Raw genomic sequence first — 18,172 nt, forward strand, 5'->3', positions numbered from 1 at the left:
CGCGGTGAGCGCCGAGCGCGTGTTGCGCAACTCAAACTTGTTGTTTTATTATTCAACTTCATTCGTCCCCCTCTCTCTCTGTGTGCGTGTGGCGCGCTCAAAGCTCGTGGGCGACACGTCGTTCACTTCCACGTTGTCCGCTCGACTTCTTTAAAAAAATGTTACAATTTTTTAAAATAAAAAATAAATTTGTATTAAAATGTTTTTTTTTAAGGAGTTTCTTTTAGTGGGTTTACCTATACAATGCATGGGTCTCCTTGCATATCTAGATTATATTTATTAGTTCAACAACAACAACGAGAACACCGCTGCCGGGTGACTACCTAACACGAGGTCTGACCCTGCGTAGTAAAGTGTTGTGTGTTGCTAAATTGGTTATGCCTACAAAGTATGTTTAATGGATAGTATTATTCCACACAAACTTTGCGTTTGTGAGCAGGACTTTACGTGAAGGGATGACACAAATGCACGCCACGTTTTTTTATTTAAAATAGTTAAATTTATCAATGTCCTGGGTCACAAAAGCAACGTTTGTGAGGAGATTTTATTTAAATTTATTTTTAATTTATTTTAGTTTTATTTATTTCTACCTACGTGACTTTACTGAAAAAAACCTCCGAGTATGAATCCTTGCAGTCACGAAAGCTTCAAATTTAGAATTTGTTGAGATTAACAATAGCCACTTTCTCTACTTTTGAGACATAAGCTATTAGATAATAAAACTGTACTAAGGGACAATGTTGTTGTGACACTGTTATTAATGGAGTGGATTATTCACTTCGCTTTTGTGTCCTGGGTCACACAAGCAACGTTTGTGTGGAGTATTAAGAGCCCACTTTCTCTACTTTTGAGGCACTAGCTATTAGGTAATAACACTTTACTACACAGGGACAACAATAAAACATGTTTTTGTTACACACTGAATTATCTACTTAATCGAGGAAATCTCTAAAGCTTTCGTGACTGCAGGGACTTGTCTTCTTGGTTCTTTCGGTAAAGTCGCGTAGAAGGGCTCGTTTTTTGTCTGAAATCCTACGGCCTGTCACTGGAAAAAACACCTCTGCGGTACTAAACTCTACTGATCTGGTATCGACAATCAAGGGGATTTCCCTGTCCCCAGACGACCTGCTTGTCAGTTTGGATGTGGTTTCCTTATTCACCAAAGTTCCTGTACCTGACACCATCGCAATCATTGAAGACTTGATTCATCAAGGACTGAATGCTGGGGTACCCCCCCCCCCCCTGGTGAGACACTGCTTAACCAATACATACTTCACCTGGAATGGAACTTTCTACAAACAAACTGAGGGTACCCCAATGGGCTCCCCCCTATCTCCGGTTGTAGCCAACGTTTTCATGAAGAAATTTGAGACTGACGCCATCCAGACTGCCACTCTATGCCCGACCTTGTGGAAGAGGTACGTAGATGACACTTTTATCATTTGGCCACATGGCCGGCCTGCTCTAGACCAATTCCTCGACCACATCAATTCCATACACCCAGCCATCAGATTCACCATGGAAGTCGAAAAAGATGGCAAGCTACCCTTTTTGGATGTCCTAATTAAAAGGAGACCTGATGGTTCAATGAGCCATTCTGTCTACAGGAAAGCCACCCACACGGATGCTTGCCTAAAACCGGATTCCCACCACCATCCATCCCAGAAAAACTCCCTCGTCAAGACTCTATACCAGGGGTCCTCAAACTTTTTAAACAGGGGGCCAGTTCACTGTCCCTCAGACCGTTGGAGGGCCGGACTATAGTTAAAAAACAACTATTAACAAATTCCTATGCACACTGCATATATCTTATTTTGAAGTGAAGAAACAAAACGGGAACATACAATATTTAAAATGAAGAACAAGTAAAGTTAAATCAACAAACTTGCCAGTATTTCAATGGGAACTATGGGCCTGCTTTTGGCTAATGAGATGGTCAATGTCCGGTTCCATATTTGCCACTGCTAGTCGTAACAAGTGATGCAAGTGTGCATCCGTTAGTCTAGATCTGGTTGGAGATTTCAAATGTTTCATTCTGGAAAAAGTGTGTTCACAGACATAAGCGCTGCCAAAGATGGTTGCCATTTTGAGTGCATGGTTCCTGAGATGAGGATATGTCTCAGAGGGGAGAGATGCATAGAAATTATGAAGGCTGATTGACTTGAATGCGTCTTTCAGAGTCACAATTCTGCAGTTCAGCGAGTTCCATTTGGTAAATTGTATCCACATTTTCAATGTCAATAGAAAATGGGTTATGGAAAAGCTGTATGTCCTGTTCATGGAGATGAAGCTCTTTAAATCTAAATTGGAACTCCTTTTGCAATTTTTCCAGTGAATCCACACATGTTTTGTTTGGGAATGCAACCAATGTTTTTTCCGCTAACAGATTTTGAGTTGTGGGAAGATGGCAGAAGTTTTCCTCCTTCACTTGTTTGATGAGGAGGCCTAATTTTACTTCAAATGCTTTGACATGTGATTACATATCACAGATGAGCTTCCCCTTTCCTTGAAGTTGCACATTGAAACTGTTGAGTAGCTCTGTTACATCTGTCAGAAAGGCAAGGTGCCATTTCCATTCTGCATCATTGAGCTCTGGTACTTTTTTGTTTTTTGAAAACAGAAAAGCTGTAATCTGTGGAAGTAAGTCCTAGAAACGTTTCAAAACTCTCCCTCGACTCAGCCAACGGACTTCTGTGTGGTACAGAACATCTTCATAGTCAACATTTAGCTCGGACAGAAATTCCTGAAATTGTCTGTGGTTTAGTGCATGATCTCTAATGAAGTTAACAGTCCCACTTCAGTGATTTACTACACAGCGCTTGTTGGTGGATGAGGCAGTGTATGGCTATTGGATGAGAATGGTTATGTTTGTCCATCTCTTGGTTAATGCGAGCAATTACTCCTTTCTTAGACCCCACCATGCTAGGAGCACAATCAGTTGTCACACTGGCTAGTTTAGCCCAGTTCAGCTCCAAACCATTCACAGTTTGGCAAACCTTTTCATAGATATCCTCTCTTGTAGTTGTTCCTTTGGTGCTTTGCAGTGCAGCAAGCTCTTCTGTGACTTCGAAAGTCATTCGTCCCACAAATAAAAATTAGAAGTTGTGCAGAATCACGAACATCGTTGCTTTCGTCGAGTGCCAAGGAAAAATAGGAAAGTTTTTTTTGTGGAGTTTTGCAAATGCTGATGGAAATTGTCTCCCATTTCTTCAATCCTCCGTGTAATTGTAGGTCCTAAAAGACTCACTGTACTAAATAAATCGGCCTTCTCTGGACACATCTCTTTGGCAACAGAAAGAAGGCATTCTTTAACAAATTCTCCCTCAACGAATGGTCTGCCAGTGCACACTATTAGCTTGGCAACTTGAAAACTTGCTTTCAGTGATGAAATATTTAGCTGCTTCTGCTTCACAAAAGTATTTTGCGGAGTTAATGTATTTTTCAGTTTTAATATTTTATCTTTTCTCACTTCTCCGACCAAACAATCATATTTATCTTTATGTTGAGTTTCATAGTGTCGACATAAATTGTATTCTTTGAACACAGACACTATATTCTGGCATATCAGACACACAGCTCTTTCCTTGTACTGCATGAAAAAGTAATCATAAGTCCACTGTTTTTTGAATATCCTACACTCCGAGTCAATTTTTCTCTTTCTTGACATCATTGTTTCCTAGGGAGTCAAAATTGCTATTAGTAAAATACCAATATATATACAGCGCTACAAAAACAATATAGCAGCAATAACTTTGCCCACACAGAGACATACAGACTGCACTGCCCATCAATGCAGTCTGATTGGGGGAAACTCCGCTTTTACCCCAGGCTCACACTGGTGTGGGTGCCATTAAAAAGTTAATTACACCTGCAGTTTTGTTCACAGATCGCAGTGCGATCTGCGAACTCGCATAGGAATATGATCGCATGGGGGAGAAGACCCATGCGATCCACTGCAGGAAAAAAGGCACATGTGCCTTTTTTTCTTCCGAATCTAATGCAAGTTCAGCCATACAAGCATATGGCTGAACTCGCACTGCTCAGAGATCGCAACAGTATGAACCGGGGCTTACACAACATACAACATATAACCTCATATAATTGAATAACAATCAGAATATAAATGCACTTACTGTCATTTAAATTGGGTTTCCTACTCCTCGGCTGTCTGTCACTGACTAGCACGGGAAAACAGCAGGCAGCCCCTCCAGAGATCAATCTGTTATTACCCCTCTATCATTTACTCAGCACACAGGAATATCACTGAGAGTGGAGCCGAGGGGCAAGTGAGGGAGCTGAGGGAGGGAGAGCCAGTCAAGCGCAGCCAGGGGAGGGCTGGCAGCCTTAGGCCTGGCGGGCAAATCCAGTCAATTGGCCCATTGAACCATTCACCAGCGCAGCCCAATGAGTGCCCACCGCCGCAGCTCAATCAGTGCCCACCGCCTGAGCTCAATCAGTGATCACCAGTGCAGCCAAATCAGTACCCACCGCCGCAGCTCAATCAGTGCTCGCCACCGCAGCCCAATCAGTGCCCACCACCGCAGCCCAATGAGTGCTCACCAGCGCAGCCCAATGAGTGCTCACCAGCGCAGCCAAATTAGTGCTCACAAGCGCAGCCCAATTAGTGACCATGGGCCGGATAAATGTCCTCGGCGGGCCGCATGTGGCCCGCGGGCCGTAGTTTGAGGACCCCTGGTTTAGACGGTACGGAGGTCACGGTTTAAAGTTCTCAACATCCACCAAAACCAAGAATGGGCCAACATCCCACCAGAGTGGGGCGCGTGAAGCGCGAGGCGAGACTGCGCTAGAAGCTGGTGCAGCAGCTCGATGCTGCCGGCGTCTGAGATGCCGACACGTGCAACTTGGCCAAGGTCCCTTCTACATCCGCGCGTTAGCAAGTGAAGGGTGCAACAGGGTGCAACACAATCACGCACGAGGCACTTGGTGTCTTGTGGGCTTTATTTACGTTCCAATAAGAGATAAAGATACAGCGAGGTCCACAAAGTGCTGCAACGAACGCTTCGCAGCTGCTAAGGCCGCTTTGAGCTCAACGGCAAAAAGACCGAGTTTATCAGCGATGCAAAGTAAGCAACAACACCCCTTGTTTAAGGGACATTCAAAAAAGGTTACTAAATGTAACTTTTGCACTATTGACAGGAACAACTTTGTTCAAAAAGTTACTCGCGCTAAATCTTACAAAAACCCTGGGTAATTACGTAACAACTTTTGGTGCCTACATTTTCCATGTTTTATATGAAAAAATTAAAAAAATCTAAAGTGAAAATCGCCATGGAACAGCATTAATGGCAGTATTTGCCACATTGAAGCATCATTTGTGCAGAAATGTCTATTGAGGTACAACTTACCATTCCCATCAACTCAAACCTTGGCAGTCAAATATTCAGAGGCATTACGTTGCAAACGAGGTCACGGTGCATAATACCACTCAATGGCAAAGAGGCTCAACTGTGCCGGTCGCCAGAGGCTTTCGTCCAATATCAAAACAAAAGTAACTTTCGGTTTAAAGTCTTTAAACGAGATGCAAATGGAGACCGCTCGGCCAACGAGTTCTTCAGGGTTTCCAGCCTCGCCAGCAGCTCCCGACGTCGAATCTGCTCGCGCCGCTTCTCCGCCTTGAGTCTCTCCTCCTCGCGCTTCAGGGTGCGCGAATATTCTATCGCGCGCTTCAGGATCTGCGCCTTGGCCGCCTTCTCGTCGTGCGCCAGCTCCGGTATGCCGCCGCGCAGCCACTGGAAACCCTTCTTGATGGAGTCGCGCCGCCGACGCTCCTGGTCGTTGTGCCGCTCGCCAAGCCCCTCCGAGCCGCCGGAGCTCCGAGGGCCACCGCCGCTCCCCGTCGAGACGGCGCGGGACGAGCCGGCCCCGCCGGCGGCGCCCCGGCTCCGCGCGGATCCCCGCGGCGCCGGCGGGGGCGGCGTCTTCGCCCCGCGCGCAGGCGGCGAGGGCGTGGCGTAGTTGTGCTGCTGCTGGTGCACGGGCGGCGTGGACGCCGGCGGGGCGGGTCGCCGCCGCTGCTGCCGCCGCTGCCGCCGGTTGTTGTCGTTGTACCGGGGGGCCGTGTTTGTGTCGTGCACGGCGCGTAGCGCCACGCTCGTTGTGGTGTGGCTCCCCTCCTCCACGGTCACCACGTCAATCTCTCCATCTTCCTCATCCGCGTCGTCGTCATCGTCTGCAGAAGGGAAACACGTATACGTCAGCAACGCAATGTAGAAAAATGCAACATTATAAACCTAAACTGCGCAGGTGTAGTGCCAGAAGAGGGGAGGAGCTGCTGGGGGCTCTGGGACCCGAGACAGAGAAGCCCTCGGCGCCAGGCGCTAGAATCCCAGGCACCCCAGACAGCTAAGCCCCTTGGCACCACCAACGGGGGGGGGGCTGTGTGTGCTCTGTGGGATATCTGGGGGCGCACACAACCCCACCCCTCGTTGGGGACGAGGCATAAAAGGGCAGCTACCTGGCCGATCGGGGCCAGTCGCAGCTCAAGATCCAAGACCCGCCAGCCAGCCAGCTTAGGACCCTGGACCCCCTCGTCCCGCTTGTCCTTGTAAGGGCCGGGATGCTGTGAGGGCCAGCGGTGGGACTCTGGGACTCCCGGCTCTACGTCCTTGTGAGGGCGAGTTCCGAGTCCAGACCCCCCCCACCTTGGCTGGGTCGGGTCAGGTAGCCTCCCCTAGGGTAATTGTAGCCAGAGGACCCCAGAGCGTAGCCAGAGTAGTGTATCTAGGCTGTGTACCTAGGCTGTGTACCTAGGCTATAACAGAGTATCAGCACTGTTGAGGTGTTGTATTGTAATAAAGAAGTTACTTCTACAAGTGTCTCCGGAACCCATTACACAGGTACAGGACCTGTTGAAATGTACACACGCAACATTCGTGTAGTGAGCTTGACAACTGTAAGTTTGTTGTAAACGAAGATGAACAAGCTAATTCGAAAAGTTCTCGTGACTGCAAGGATCCATACTTTTTGGAAGGATGTCATTGACCAACTTTAGCAGCCTCACAGTTCACTGCAGGGTTAGGGGTTAGGGTTAGGGTCAGGGGTTAGGGGTCAGGGGTTAAGGTAGGGGTTAGAGTTAGGGTCAGGGGTCAGGGGTTAGGGTTTAGGGGTTAGGGGTTAGGGGTCAGGGTTCGGGGTTAGGCTCCACCCCCCCCCTCTTAACCTCTATGTAATCTCGTGTCTCTCAGAGCTCGCTTCACTTGATACGGTGATTTTGCTGTAACTGTTCCACCTGAAGATGGAAGCTCGAGTTGCCTCCGAAACGTCGTGATTCATTTCATGTTTGACCTGCGTGACTTGACCGAAAAAAACAAAAGGCACGACCGCGCTAAAACGACCGAATAAAGAAACACGCAAAACAGCGTGCAAGTCTCACCCGAATCGCCGAGCGTCTCGTTGCCGGGAGACATCGCCCCGCCCACGACAGTCTCCCCATCCTCCCGCCCCTCGACCGGCAGGTGCCGCCCTCCCGGCTCAAAGGGCAGCATCTTGGCGGGCACCGCGGCGGCCGCGGGGCTCGGCACGGCGCGGGAGACCGCGGGCGGCGGCGGCGCCAACTTGTCGGCGGGCGCCAGCCGCCCCGGCGTGGCTCTGGCCGAGGAGGCGGCGCTGCTCCACATGCAGTCCCGCAGCAGCACGGCTCCCACGGCTCCCATGCCGCTGCCGCCGGCGGGGTCCCAGACGTGGCCGCGGCTCGCCACTTCGCCGCCTTCGCGGCTCGGATCGCCCGAGGGCGGCGGCGTTGGCGTTGAGTTCGCTCCGTCCGGCGCGGGGGGCAGGAGCTCAAACTTCTTCCAAATGTCCTCGCTGGGCAGCGTGGACTGGTGCCAGTCGCAGTGCAACTCCTCGCCGTCGTAGAAGGTCGAGGAGGAGGAGGGGGAGTCATCCCTGCCGGCAGACATTGCGTGGATGATGACGACGCTGCTGCTACACGTGGTGATGATGATGACGCTGCTGCTACTTTCGTCACGCGACAACACGCCGCGTGGTGGCGGGTAGGGGTTGTTGTTCTTGTTTACATTCCACCACCACCCTCCTCCCTGTTGTTGTTGCGTCTTGTTTACTTCTTCTGCAGGGGGCCGCCGGGCTCGCCTGTAACAACAGCAAACAATAAAGAAAGCAGCGTCGTTAGCAAAGCGAGCAAACACCACACAGAGTCGTAAGTGGCGCTGTTACTCATCCACAGCTCTATTTCATTAATCTCCGGGACGTTAAATTTCGATTTAAAGCTTTCGTGACTGCAGGGATTCATCTTCTTGGTTCTTTCGGTAAAGTCGCGTAGAAGGGAAACAATAAAATAATAAAAATATAAAACAATAACAATTCTCACGACGTTTCGTGTTGCAGTCGACACGTCGTGAGAATTTTTATTGTGTAGTGAATACTTGGGACGCAAGAGGGAGCGCACACACAGGGTGACACACACACACACAGGGTGACACACACACACACAGGGTGGCACACAAAGATCCCCCATATAGCCTTAACAGACTGTAGGGGCAAGTGCTGTTAGCAAGCACCTATGAAGGCCGGAACGGTACACGAGGGGGTGGGTGGCCAGCACCACGCCCGACCGCCTTTGTCTCCCTAGTGGCAATGTTTACACACCGCACCAGGTACTCATTTGAGGCTGAGTCGACCTAGGGAAGGCCCGGGACCGGTTCAGACAATCGTCTGATGTTGGCCGTGAGCGGGAATCGAACCCGGGTCGCCAGGTTCATAGCGCAGCGCGCTAACCGCTACACTACCGCTCCCCATACAGCGTGACACACACACAGGGTGACACATACAGGGTGACACACACAGGGTGACACACACACACAGCGTGACACACACACACAGGGTGACACACACACAGCGTGACACACAGGGTGACACACACACACAGGGTGACACACACAGGGTGACACACACACGCACAAGGTGACACACACACACAGGGTGACACACACAGGGCGACACACACACACAGGGTGACACACACACACACGCACACAGGGTGACACACACACAGCGTGACACACACACACAGCGTGACACACACACAGGGTGACACACACACAGCGTGACACACACAGGGTGACACACACACACACAGCGTGACACACACACAGGGTGAGACACACAGGGTGACACACACACAGGGTGACACACACACAGGGTGACACACACACACACAGGGTGACACACACACACAGCGTGACACACACACACACAGGGTGACACACACACAGCGTGACACACACACAGGGTGACACACACACACAGCGTGACACACACAGGGTGAGACACACAGGGTGACACACACACAGCGTGACACACACACAGGGTGACACACACACACACAGCGTGACACACACACAGGGTGACACACACACACACAGCGTGACACACACAGGGTGAGACACACAGGGTGACACACACACAGGGTGACACACACACACACAGGGTGACACACACACGCAGGGTGACACACACACACATGGTGACACACACACAGGGTGACACACACACACAGCGTGACACACACACAGGGTGACACACACAGGGTGACACACACACAGCGTGACACACACACAGGGTGACACACACACACAGCGTGACACACACAGGGTGACACACACAGCGTGACACACAGGGTGACACACACACACGCGTGACACACACACAGGGTGACACACACACACACAGCGTGACACACACAGGGTGACACACACACACAGGGTGACACACACACACAGGGTGACACACACACAGCGTGACACACACACAGGGTGACACACACAGGGTGAGACACACAGGGTGACACACACACACAGGGTGACACACACACAGCGTGACAACACACAGGGTGACACACAGGGTGAGACACACAGGGTGACACACACACAGGGTGACACACACGCACAGGGTGACACACACACGCACACAGGGTGACACACACACACAGGGTGACACACACACAGCGTGACACACACACACAGCGTGACACACACAGATTACAATGATGACGACGATGAGACGCTTCGCTGAGCTGCCGTGAGTGACGGGAGAAGTCGGCGTCAGAGCAGGAGCTGTAGAGCCGCTCCCAGTGAAGTCCACCCCTAAGTGGCTGGTGGACTCGGGGTGACGAGTGATGGTGGGGGGGGGCTACTCACGGTCAAGGGGCAGGACGAGGGGGGGTCACAGAGACGCTAGCAACGCCACGAAGCCGCCGCCGCCGGCAGCAGCAGCTGTGGTGATGGTGGAGAAAGAAGCCTCCATTGGGGTGGGGGCAGGACGGGTGGTCGGACCCCGCCACTAAGTGGAGGGGGTGGGGGGGGAGGGAACTTGGGCGAGCCCATCTCGCAGTGGAGCTGGTGAGCGCCGCGGCCCATTGGCCGGGAGGGCACCGCCTCTCCCCCCCCTCAACATCCACCGCGGTGGTACAGGCCGGGGGGCGGGTGAGTCACGAGACACTGGACTGCACGGTGAGATGTCAAGCGTGAACAACGCGGTGCATTAGTTTATATCTGTGTAGGAAATAATACCCGTTTTTGTCCTTCCCCCCCCTCCCACCCCCTGCTCCCGCATCAGCGCGGTTGGCATCGTACTCGCACGCACCTGCATCTGGCCCAGTGGGTGGGTGCTGCATTTCGGCGTCGGTCAATTACCGCTCCCCCCCCTCCCGCGTCACGTGGAGGAGCTGCTCGCCATGGGGGTCTCCGCCAGCACGGCCTGCAGCAGGCGCACGTAGCGGAGCGTCGCTCGCAGCGTCTCCGCGTTCGACGGGCGGCGGTGCGAAAGCTCCAGCGGCACCAGCTGACGCAGGCGCTGGAACATGCGCTTCAGGTTACGCACCTGAGGGCACACGGGCACGCACGGACGGACACGCACGGACACGCGGTCAAGCCGGGGGCGAGGCGCTCAGAGCGAAGCAGCAACGAGGGTTCAAGCGGCGATCCGGTGATCACCGATTCACTCCGTTCACTCGCTGGTGGTCAGTCGCCTCCCGATCGCACTTCTTTTGCCGCCAGCGTGGTTCTCGTTGCCGTGAATATCACTCGTTCTGCCCCCCCCCCCCCCCGTGGCGAGGACTCGGCTCTACCAAACTCAACTGTCTCGTGTCACCTCCAGAGGTCGCAAACGGGTTTTGATTCCTTACCCGTACCCGTACCCGGCCGCACCAGGGTCGCAAACGGGTACCCGTACCCTCACCCGGCCGGGTACGGGTAGCCGGGTATCGGGTAGGGTATCGGGTACCCGGTTGCGACCTCTGGTCACCCCGTACCGCGTTCAACAACGACCAAACCGCAGGTCACGATCACGCGAAGTCTCTCAAAGCACCCACACTCGGACAGATTAGCGGAACGCGAGAGAGACGGGCACGTGGGAGGATGGACACACGGACGGATGGATGGATCCGAGTTTTAAGTTAAACAACAATTTGATTTGCACATCTCTTCAACGTGACGACAAGCGACTTTACACATTTGAAAGGGCACCCGCCACCTCCCCCAGCGGCAGCTGTCACCACGTGACACCTGGGCTGCAGTCGGGCCAGTAGGGAGGAGACTGCCGCTGGCAGCTGCAATCCCCATTGATACAGGGACAGCGCCGGTGTTTACAATGTCGCTGATTTGGGCCATGCCGTGTCCGCAACCACAATGGCCGCAGTAATGGCCGGGGTGACCTGCGAGATCCGAACCGAATCTCGAACGTGCCACCGCTGAACCATGTCACCCCCCCCCCAAGTTTGATTTTAGTCCGAGTCAACCTAGGGGATCGTGGCCTCTCACCCGGCGTCTCTCGCGCAAGATCGCTTTGCTCCTCTTAGCAGCAGCCGTCCTCGGGGAGGCCGGTGAGCACCAGCGGCAGTAGTGCGACGAGGAGGTGGAGGAGGTGGAGGAGGTGGTGGAGGAGGAGGTGGTGGAGACGGTGGTGGAGGTGGAGGAGGTGGTGGAGGAGGTGGAGGAGGTGGTGGAGGAGGTGGTGGAGGAGGAACCCGCCAGAGTCCTGCAGAGCGCAGCTGGAATCTGAGACCCCTTGAGAACCACGCAGGACGACCACGCTGGCAGCATCGGCTGCTGCTGCTGCTGCTGTTGTTGCTGCTGCTGCTGTTGCTGCTGCTGTTGCTGCTGTTGCTGCTGCTGTTGCTGCTGCTGCTGCTGTTGCTGCTGGTGGTGTTGCTGCTGCTGCTGGTGGTGGTGGAGCTGCTGGTGGTGTTGGTGGAGTTGCTGCTGGTGGTGGAGCTGCTGGTGGTGGAGCTGCTGGTGGTGGAGCTGCTGGTGGTGGAGCTGCTGTTGTTTTTGCTGCTGCTGCTGGTGGTGGTGCTGCTCCTGGTGGAGCTGCTGGTGGTGGTGGAGCTGCTGGTGGTGGTGGAGCTGCTGGTGGAGCTGCTGGTGCTGGTGGTGGTGCTGCTGGTGGTGGAGCTGCTGGTGGTGGTGTTGGTGGAGCTGCTGGTGGTGGAGCTGCCGCTGCTGCTGGTGGTGGAGCTGCTGGTGGTGGAGCTGCTGGTGGTGGTGGAGCTGGTTGTGGAGCTGCTGGTGGTGGAGCTGCTGGTGGTGGTGTTGGTGGAGCTGCTGGTGGTGGTGGTGGAGCTGCTGGTGGTGGAGCTGCTGGTGGTGGAGCTGCTGCTGCTGCTGGTGGTGGACCTGCTGGTGGTGGAGCTGCTGGTGGTGGAGCTGCTGGTGGTGGTGGAGCTGGTTGTGGAGCTGCTGGTGGTGGAGCTGCTGGTGCTGCTGGTGGTGGAGCTGCTGGTGGTGGAGTTGCTGGTGGTGGAGTTGCTGGTGGTGGAGGACGATGGGAGTGCGTCGTGGCGAGGAGCCGTGTTGCGTCTCGCTGCGCTGCACGTCAGAGAAGCTCTGCGGCGCCGCCGTGCGGAACAATCGCACCGCGCCGCCCGGCTGGCCCGGCCCTCGGCGCTGCGGAAGGACACGCGCACGGCAAGAGCGACCGCCCCCCCCTCTTGATGGAGGGTATATCTTTTGGCCTACTTTTCCACGACTCGGGAAGAGGCGATAATTGTTTTTTTACCCTTCTATCTGGCAACAAAACTGACACCTTTTTTACAAGGAGTTATGTTTGCATAGACCACAATGCCTGCAGTCATAATACAAACAAAAAACACAACTCTGATAATGTATGCACTGTCCTTGAAGTTGATTGGTCCTCACCCGAGACAGCTTTCCTTGGACCAGATGACGCCAAAAGGCGTCAGTTTTGTTGCCAGATAGAAGGGTAAATAACCAATTATCATATTTTTACTGGCAAATGAGGTTCCCATAGAGTCGGGAAGAGGTGTCGGTTACCCCCCCGACGCCTTAGCCCAGCGCACGCGACCCGCCCCGTCGCGTCTCGGCGCGTCGGACGCGTTCGCAGGGTCACGTCACGCGAGTTTGTTTTCACGGGTCAAGTCGAGGTCGAAGCGATTCGCTGCTCGGGTGAGCGGCGGTGCTCGTGTCCGGTTTTACAGCCCTGAGCCTGATGGTGGGAATTCCACGTTCCTCTGGCGGGGGGCGATCCCTTTCAACTCCACCCCACAAACGGGCAACTGGACACACGGACAGGTTTGTTCGTATCTCTGAAACTTCGTAAGTCGAATGCTCGTGAGTCGAAGAGTCCCCGTAGTTTTTTGCGGAATGCGCAAAGGCTGAGTGCTCCTACCACGCTTCCGTGCGTCGTGTGAAACCACCGAGTCTTTATGACGCAAACCACAAAAAAACACCTCGTTGTGGAAATAAGTAGCAAAAGAGCCGAGCTGGCAATCAGCCTCCCCATATCTGTGCCTCCAAATAAAACTATAACGGTTGTTCTTTAACACGTCCCATCAGCACCACGGCCTTCTGGCGAGTGCGCCATTCCATGGGCGTTGGTTGTCACCACCTCTAGGCCAGCTTCCACTGCCGTGGCGTCATCAGCAGAGCCCCCTTGCGTTGAGCCACCTGTGTGTGGACCGCTACTTCTGGATGGAGGACCGCTCGCCAGAGGTCGCAAACGGGTTTTGATTCCGTACTCGTACCCGTACCCGGCCGCACCAGGGTCGCAAATGGGTACCCGTACCCGTACCCGACCGGGTACTGGTACCCGTTCCCTACCCGTACCCTACCCGAAATGAGTGACAAACGCTTACTCACCAGTGACTCACGGCCTACCCGTACCCTACCCGAAATGAGTGATAGCCAGGTATCACGCCGTAAGCCCCACTGTCAACAAGCACTATTCCTTTTTCACAATCTTCAACTTTTTATTAGTTGAATTAGCCATTTTGTGTAGTTTTGTTTAATGATTCATTAAATGGTGCGCTATCGACCGTACCAACTCACACACGTTCGGTGGGGTGGAAGGGGCCATTTTTCTGTCATTTCGACACTGCGCAGGGTAACACACAAAATCACAGCTCACTTCAAGCATCTATCCATCTTTTTTCTCTCATTTCTCTTACTTTTTTTTCATAATACAGCGTACACATTAACCAATGTTTTACGACAGTATACATATTTACACAATATAACACGCTTTTTCCCCTGCCTACAGCTATAACATTTAATGTCCTTAGACAACAAAGTCCAGCCAATATGTCTTTTTGCCCACAAACTTTCCTGTCGTGAGCAGGACTCTACGTCACAAACTATTATTACTTTAACATTTATTTTTAAATCCTTTATATTAAGTTCACTTGCTTGCGCGCTTACGACCGTGCAAATCTTTCGGTCGTTTTTTAACCCACTTCTCGTGATCCAATCGAGCTGACATTTTGCACACAGACTCGTTGTGCGTGACAATTAATTTTCGTGAAATTTTTGTTCAAAATTTTTACACTTTTTAGGATTTTTAAAATATTTAATTACCAATTGCTTAATGGTGGCAGGCAATCATCTGACCCATAAGTGGCAGCCATCTCAAGCCAGAGGACGAGAGGACTCTAGCCGCCACGCATATAAAGGATTTATAGTGAAAAACTTAGTTTTTACGGGTTAATTTTTTGACTTTCAAGATGTTCCATTACTATAGGTTACATGTGTAGTGGGTCCAAGACAAGGCGAGACGGTTCGCTAGACGCTGGAGGCAACACGTTTATTCAACTAGGGAACCATAACACAGAAAAATAACGGCCCCTCACACCCGATAACCTGAGGCAGTCCCTCCAGACTAACGTGCCCTAACTCTGGTTATAGCACTAACCCTACACTGGTTATGTCTGAACCCGACCCTAGCCAGTGGCGAATGGCGGTTGTTGTTGGGCTCTTCACTTCAGGGTCTTCAGGGTAGCTCTTGAGTCTTCAGATCTTCAGATCTTCAGGTGGATGAAGACTGCCGAACCCGTTCAGGGTTACGGCTTTTATACCCATTCCAGGGTCTCTCCGCCCCTAGCCAAGCCTGACTTCTGTAACTCTCTAGAGGGCCCTGGAACATCCCCCAGTCCCCCTCTTGGGGTCTGGGGGCCCTATTGGCCCAACGGCCCTGTTCGTCCCACCTGGTCTGTATACCACACCCTGTTGACGCATGTCCGCTATTACAGGTAAGCTCCATGATCATACGCATACAGCCCAACAATGACGCTACATCATCCCCCCCCCCCCGCCCCCTTGTAGCATCCAGCCGTCTGCTACATTCACAGGAAGCCCTAGACACATGCACGAATATGCTCAAGATGTCATGTCATATGTTCGAGCGTATGGATGTCCCGACGTATTTATTACCTTTACATGTGTAATGCGAGCGTCAATGGGGTTGTTGCTGGGCTCTGGTCCAATCACGCGGCCCGGGGCATTGGGGGGCGGAGCCTGGTCTGCGGGGCGTGTGGGAGGGGCCACCGTTCACCTCGGCTCCAATCGGAGGAGGCGAGGTGAATGGGGACGGAGCCAGCAGGGTAATATGGGAAGGCCGGATCTGACGATCCGGGAGGGGAGGAGTCAGGGTCACGTGGGGGGAATGGATATAAGTGGGAGCCCGGAAGAGATCGGGGCAGTCGGGGAAGTTAAGAGTCTGAGCCACGTTGGGTGGTGAGAGGGATCCGCGCCATCGGCCACGTGGCCGAAGGACCTCAGCACGCCGTTGGCCAGCGGTGTGCGGAGTACGGGAGTGGAGGAGCTAACGGAGGAGCGTGCGCGGCACGCGAGAGGGAGTGTGCGTGGGGCGCGCGCGAGACGACGCTGGTCCGAGGAGACCAGCAGTGCCTGACGGAGTCTTTAATTACACATGTAATCCAGCTTGGCCTGAGATTTAAAAAAAATGACTTTCATTCGGTCAGACACCCAGCCATCGACATGACTTAATAACCAGTGTTCAGACAAAAGACAATGCAATTAATCGAGATCACGACTAAGAGTCGTGTTTTTGGAGAAACAAGATGCTGGATAAATTTTTATTTAAAGCTTTCATGACTGCAGGGATTCATATTATTGGTTCTTTCAGTAAAGTCACGTAGAAGGGAAATAATCAAATAATATAAATATTAAACAATAAAAATTCTCACGACCTTTCGACTGCAACACAAGCAATCATCATCAGGTGTGAAATCCACAGCAAGAAAGTTTGAAAAAAATGGCGTTTTTTCTGCCACTTTTGGCGTTTTTTTCCACCACTTTTTTCAAACTTTCTTGATGTGGATTTCACACCTGATGATGATTGCTTGTGTTGCAGTCGAAACGTCGTGATAATTTGTATTGTTTTATATTTATATCATTTTATTTCCCTTCTACGTGACTTTACCGAAATAACCAACAATAAGATGCTGGATGTACTAAATTGAGTGGCAGAAACGAGGACTCCCACATGCTCGTATTCTAACCTGGCTGAAAGAAAAAATGCATCCAATCCAAATCGATGTTTTATCTGCCGAGTTTTCAAATCCAGAGGAAGACCCAAATCTGCTTGCAGCAGTGACCGCAAACATGATTCATGGGCCATGTGGAAACCTTAATGTCAATGCAGCATGTACGAAGGTCAGAAAGTGCAGCAAGAAATATCCGAGGCAATTGATCAAAGACACAGAAACTGGAGACGATGGATATCCTCGCTGTAGAAGGCGAGCTCCGGCAGATGGTGGATACGAAGCAAGACTGAAGATTAGAGGCAACACGGATATCGAAGTGAGCAGGTGGGTTGTTCCATAGTCTCCCCTTCTTTGTAAAATGTTTCAGGCGCACATTAATGTGAAATACTGTAACTCGGTGAAATCCATCAAATACATTTGCAAGTATGTCAACAAGGGAAGCGACATGGCTATTTTTGGACTCGCTAGTGAAAACAGCCGTGACGAGGTTTCTCAGTACCAGTTGGGAAGGTGCATCAGTAGTAATGAAGCAGTTTGGCGGATTTTCAGTTTTCCTAATCACGACCGCCACCCCACCGTTGTTCGCCTCACTGTTCATTTAGAGAACGGCCAGAGAGCCGACTTCACAACTGACGACGCCCGGTTAGTTGCCGCTGAACCACCAAACACAAATCCTTTGACAGCCTTCTTTCAATTGTGTCTACAAGACCCATCTGCGAGCACATTGCTGTATCCTGAGATTCCCCGATATTACACTTGGAATTCGTCAAGCAAAGTCTTCTGCAAAAATGGAGTACCAGTTCCAGGACAGGATGCGTTTGCAAGCGAAGCCTTGGGACACGTCTACACAGTTCACCCAAACAACGGTGAATGTTTCTTGTCTCAGAATGCCACTTCACACAGTTCGAGGAGCAACTTCTTTTGCAGCTCTAAAAACTGTAAACGGTAAAGTATGTCAAGGCGCTCTTCCCCCTCCAACCCGGCAGCTTAAATAGACGCTCCAAGCCTGGTGGTGTTTCATTCAGACGCTGTCTTCCCGACAGACCTGTTCTTCACCTGAGGACGGCTGCTTGCGTTGTGGCCGAAACGTCGTGACAATTATTGAATTCCGTTTTATTTGTATTATTTTATCATTTCCCTTCTACGTGATGACTTTACCGAAAGAACCAAGAAGATGAATCCCTGCAGTCACGAAAGCTTTAAATCGAAAAGTATGTCAGACTTATAGAGAAGCTTGCCAAAAGCTTAGTTTAATAGATGGTCACAACTGGGATACTACATTATCAGAAACAGCGTTAACATCTTTTCCAGAGCAAATAAGAAGCCTTTTCGCCATCTTACTGACGACCTGCAAACCATCCAACCCGAGCAGCCTGTGGGAGAACTGTCGAGGAACCG

At 51.9% G+C, this 18,172-nt stretch overlaps 1 protein-coding gene across 2 annotated transcripts; it reads right to left on the reverse strand.

Moving 5' to 3' along the window:
- Positions 1-4,962: 4,962 nt before the first annotated feature.
- On the reverse strand, positions 4,963-10,796 carry LOC133362067 (N-myc proto-oncogene protein-like). Of its 2 annotated transcripts, none has more exons than XM_061581033.1 (3): positions 10,621-10,796; positions 7,394-8,109; positions 4,963-6,190 (listed from the first exon to the last, which is right to left on the reverse strand). In XM_061581033.1, the coding sequence occupies exons 2-3, from the start codon at positions 7,917-7,919 to the stop codon at positions 5,499-5,501; spliced, it is 1,218 nt and encodes a 405-aa protein (XP_061437017.1). In that variant the 5' UTR covers positions 7,920-8,109; positions 10,621-10,796; the 3' UTR covers positions 4,963-5,498. The 2 variants fall into 2 exon arrangements, with proteins under 2 accessions (XP_061437017.1, XP_061437016.1); XM_061581032.1 differs by lacking the exon at positions 10,621-10,796 and adding an exon at positions 10,176-10,210.
- Between the last annotated feature and the right edge of the window lie 7,376 nt (positions 10,797-18,172).

This window comes from Lethenteron reissneri, unplaced genomic scaffold, assembly GCF_015708825.2.
Source record: "Lethenteron reissneri isolate LAM-NWPU_2019-01 unplaced genomic scaffold, ASM1570882v1 scaffold_1355, whole genome shotgun sequence".
NCBI classification, from domain to species: Eukaryota; Metazoa; Chordata; class Hyperoartia; order Petromyzontiformes; family Petromyzontidae; genus Lethenteron; species Lethenteron reissneri.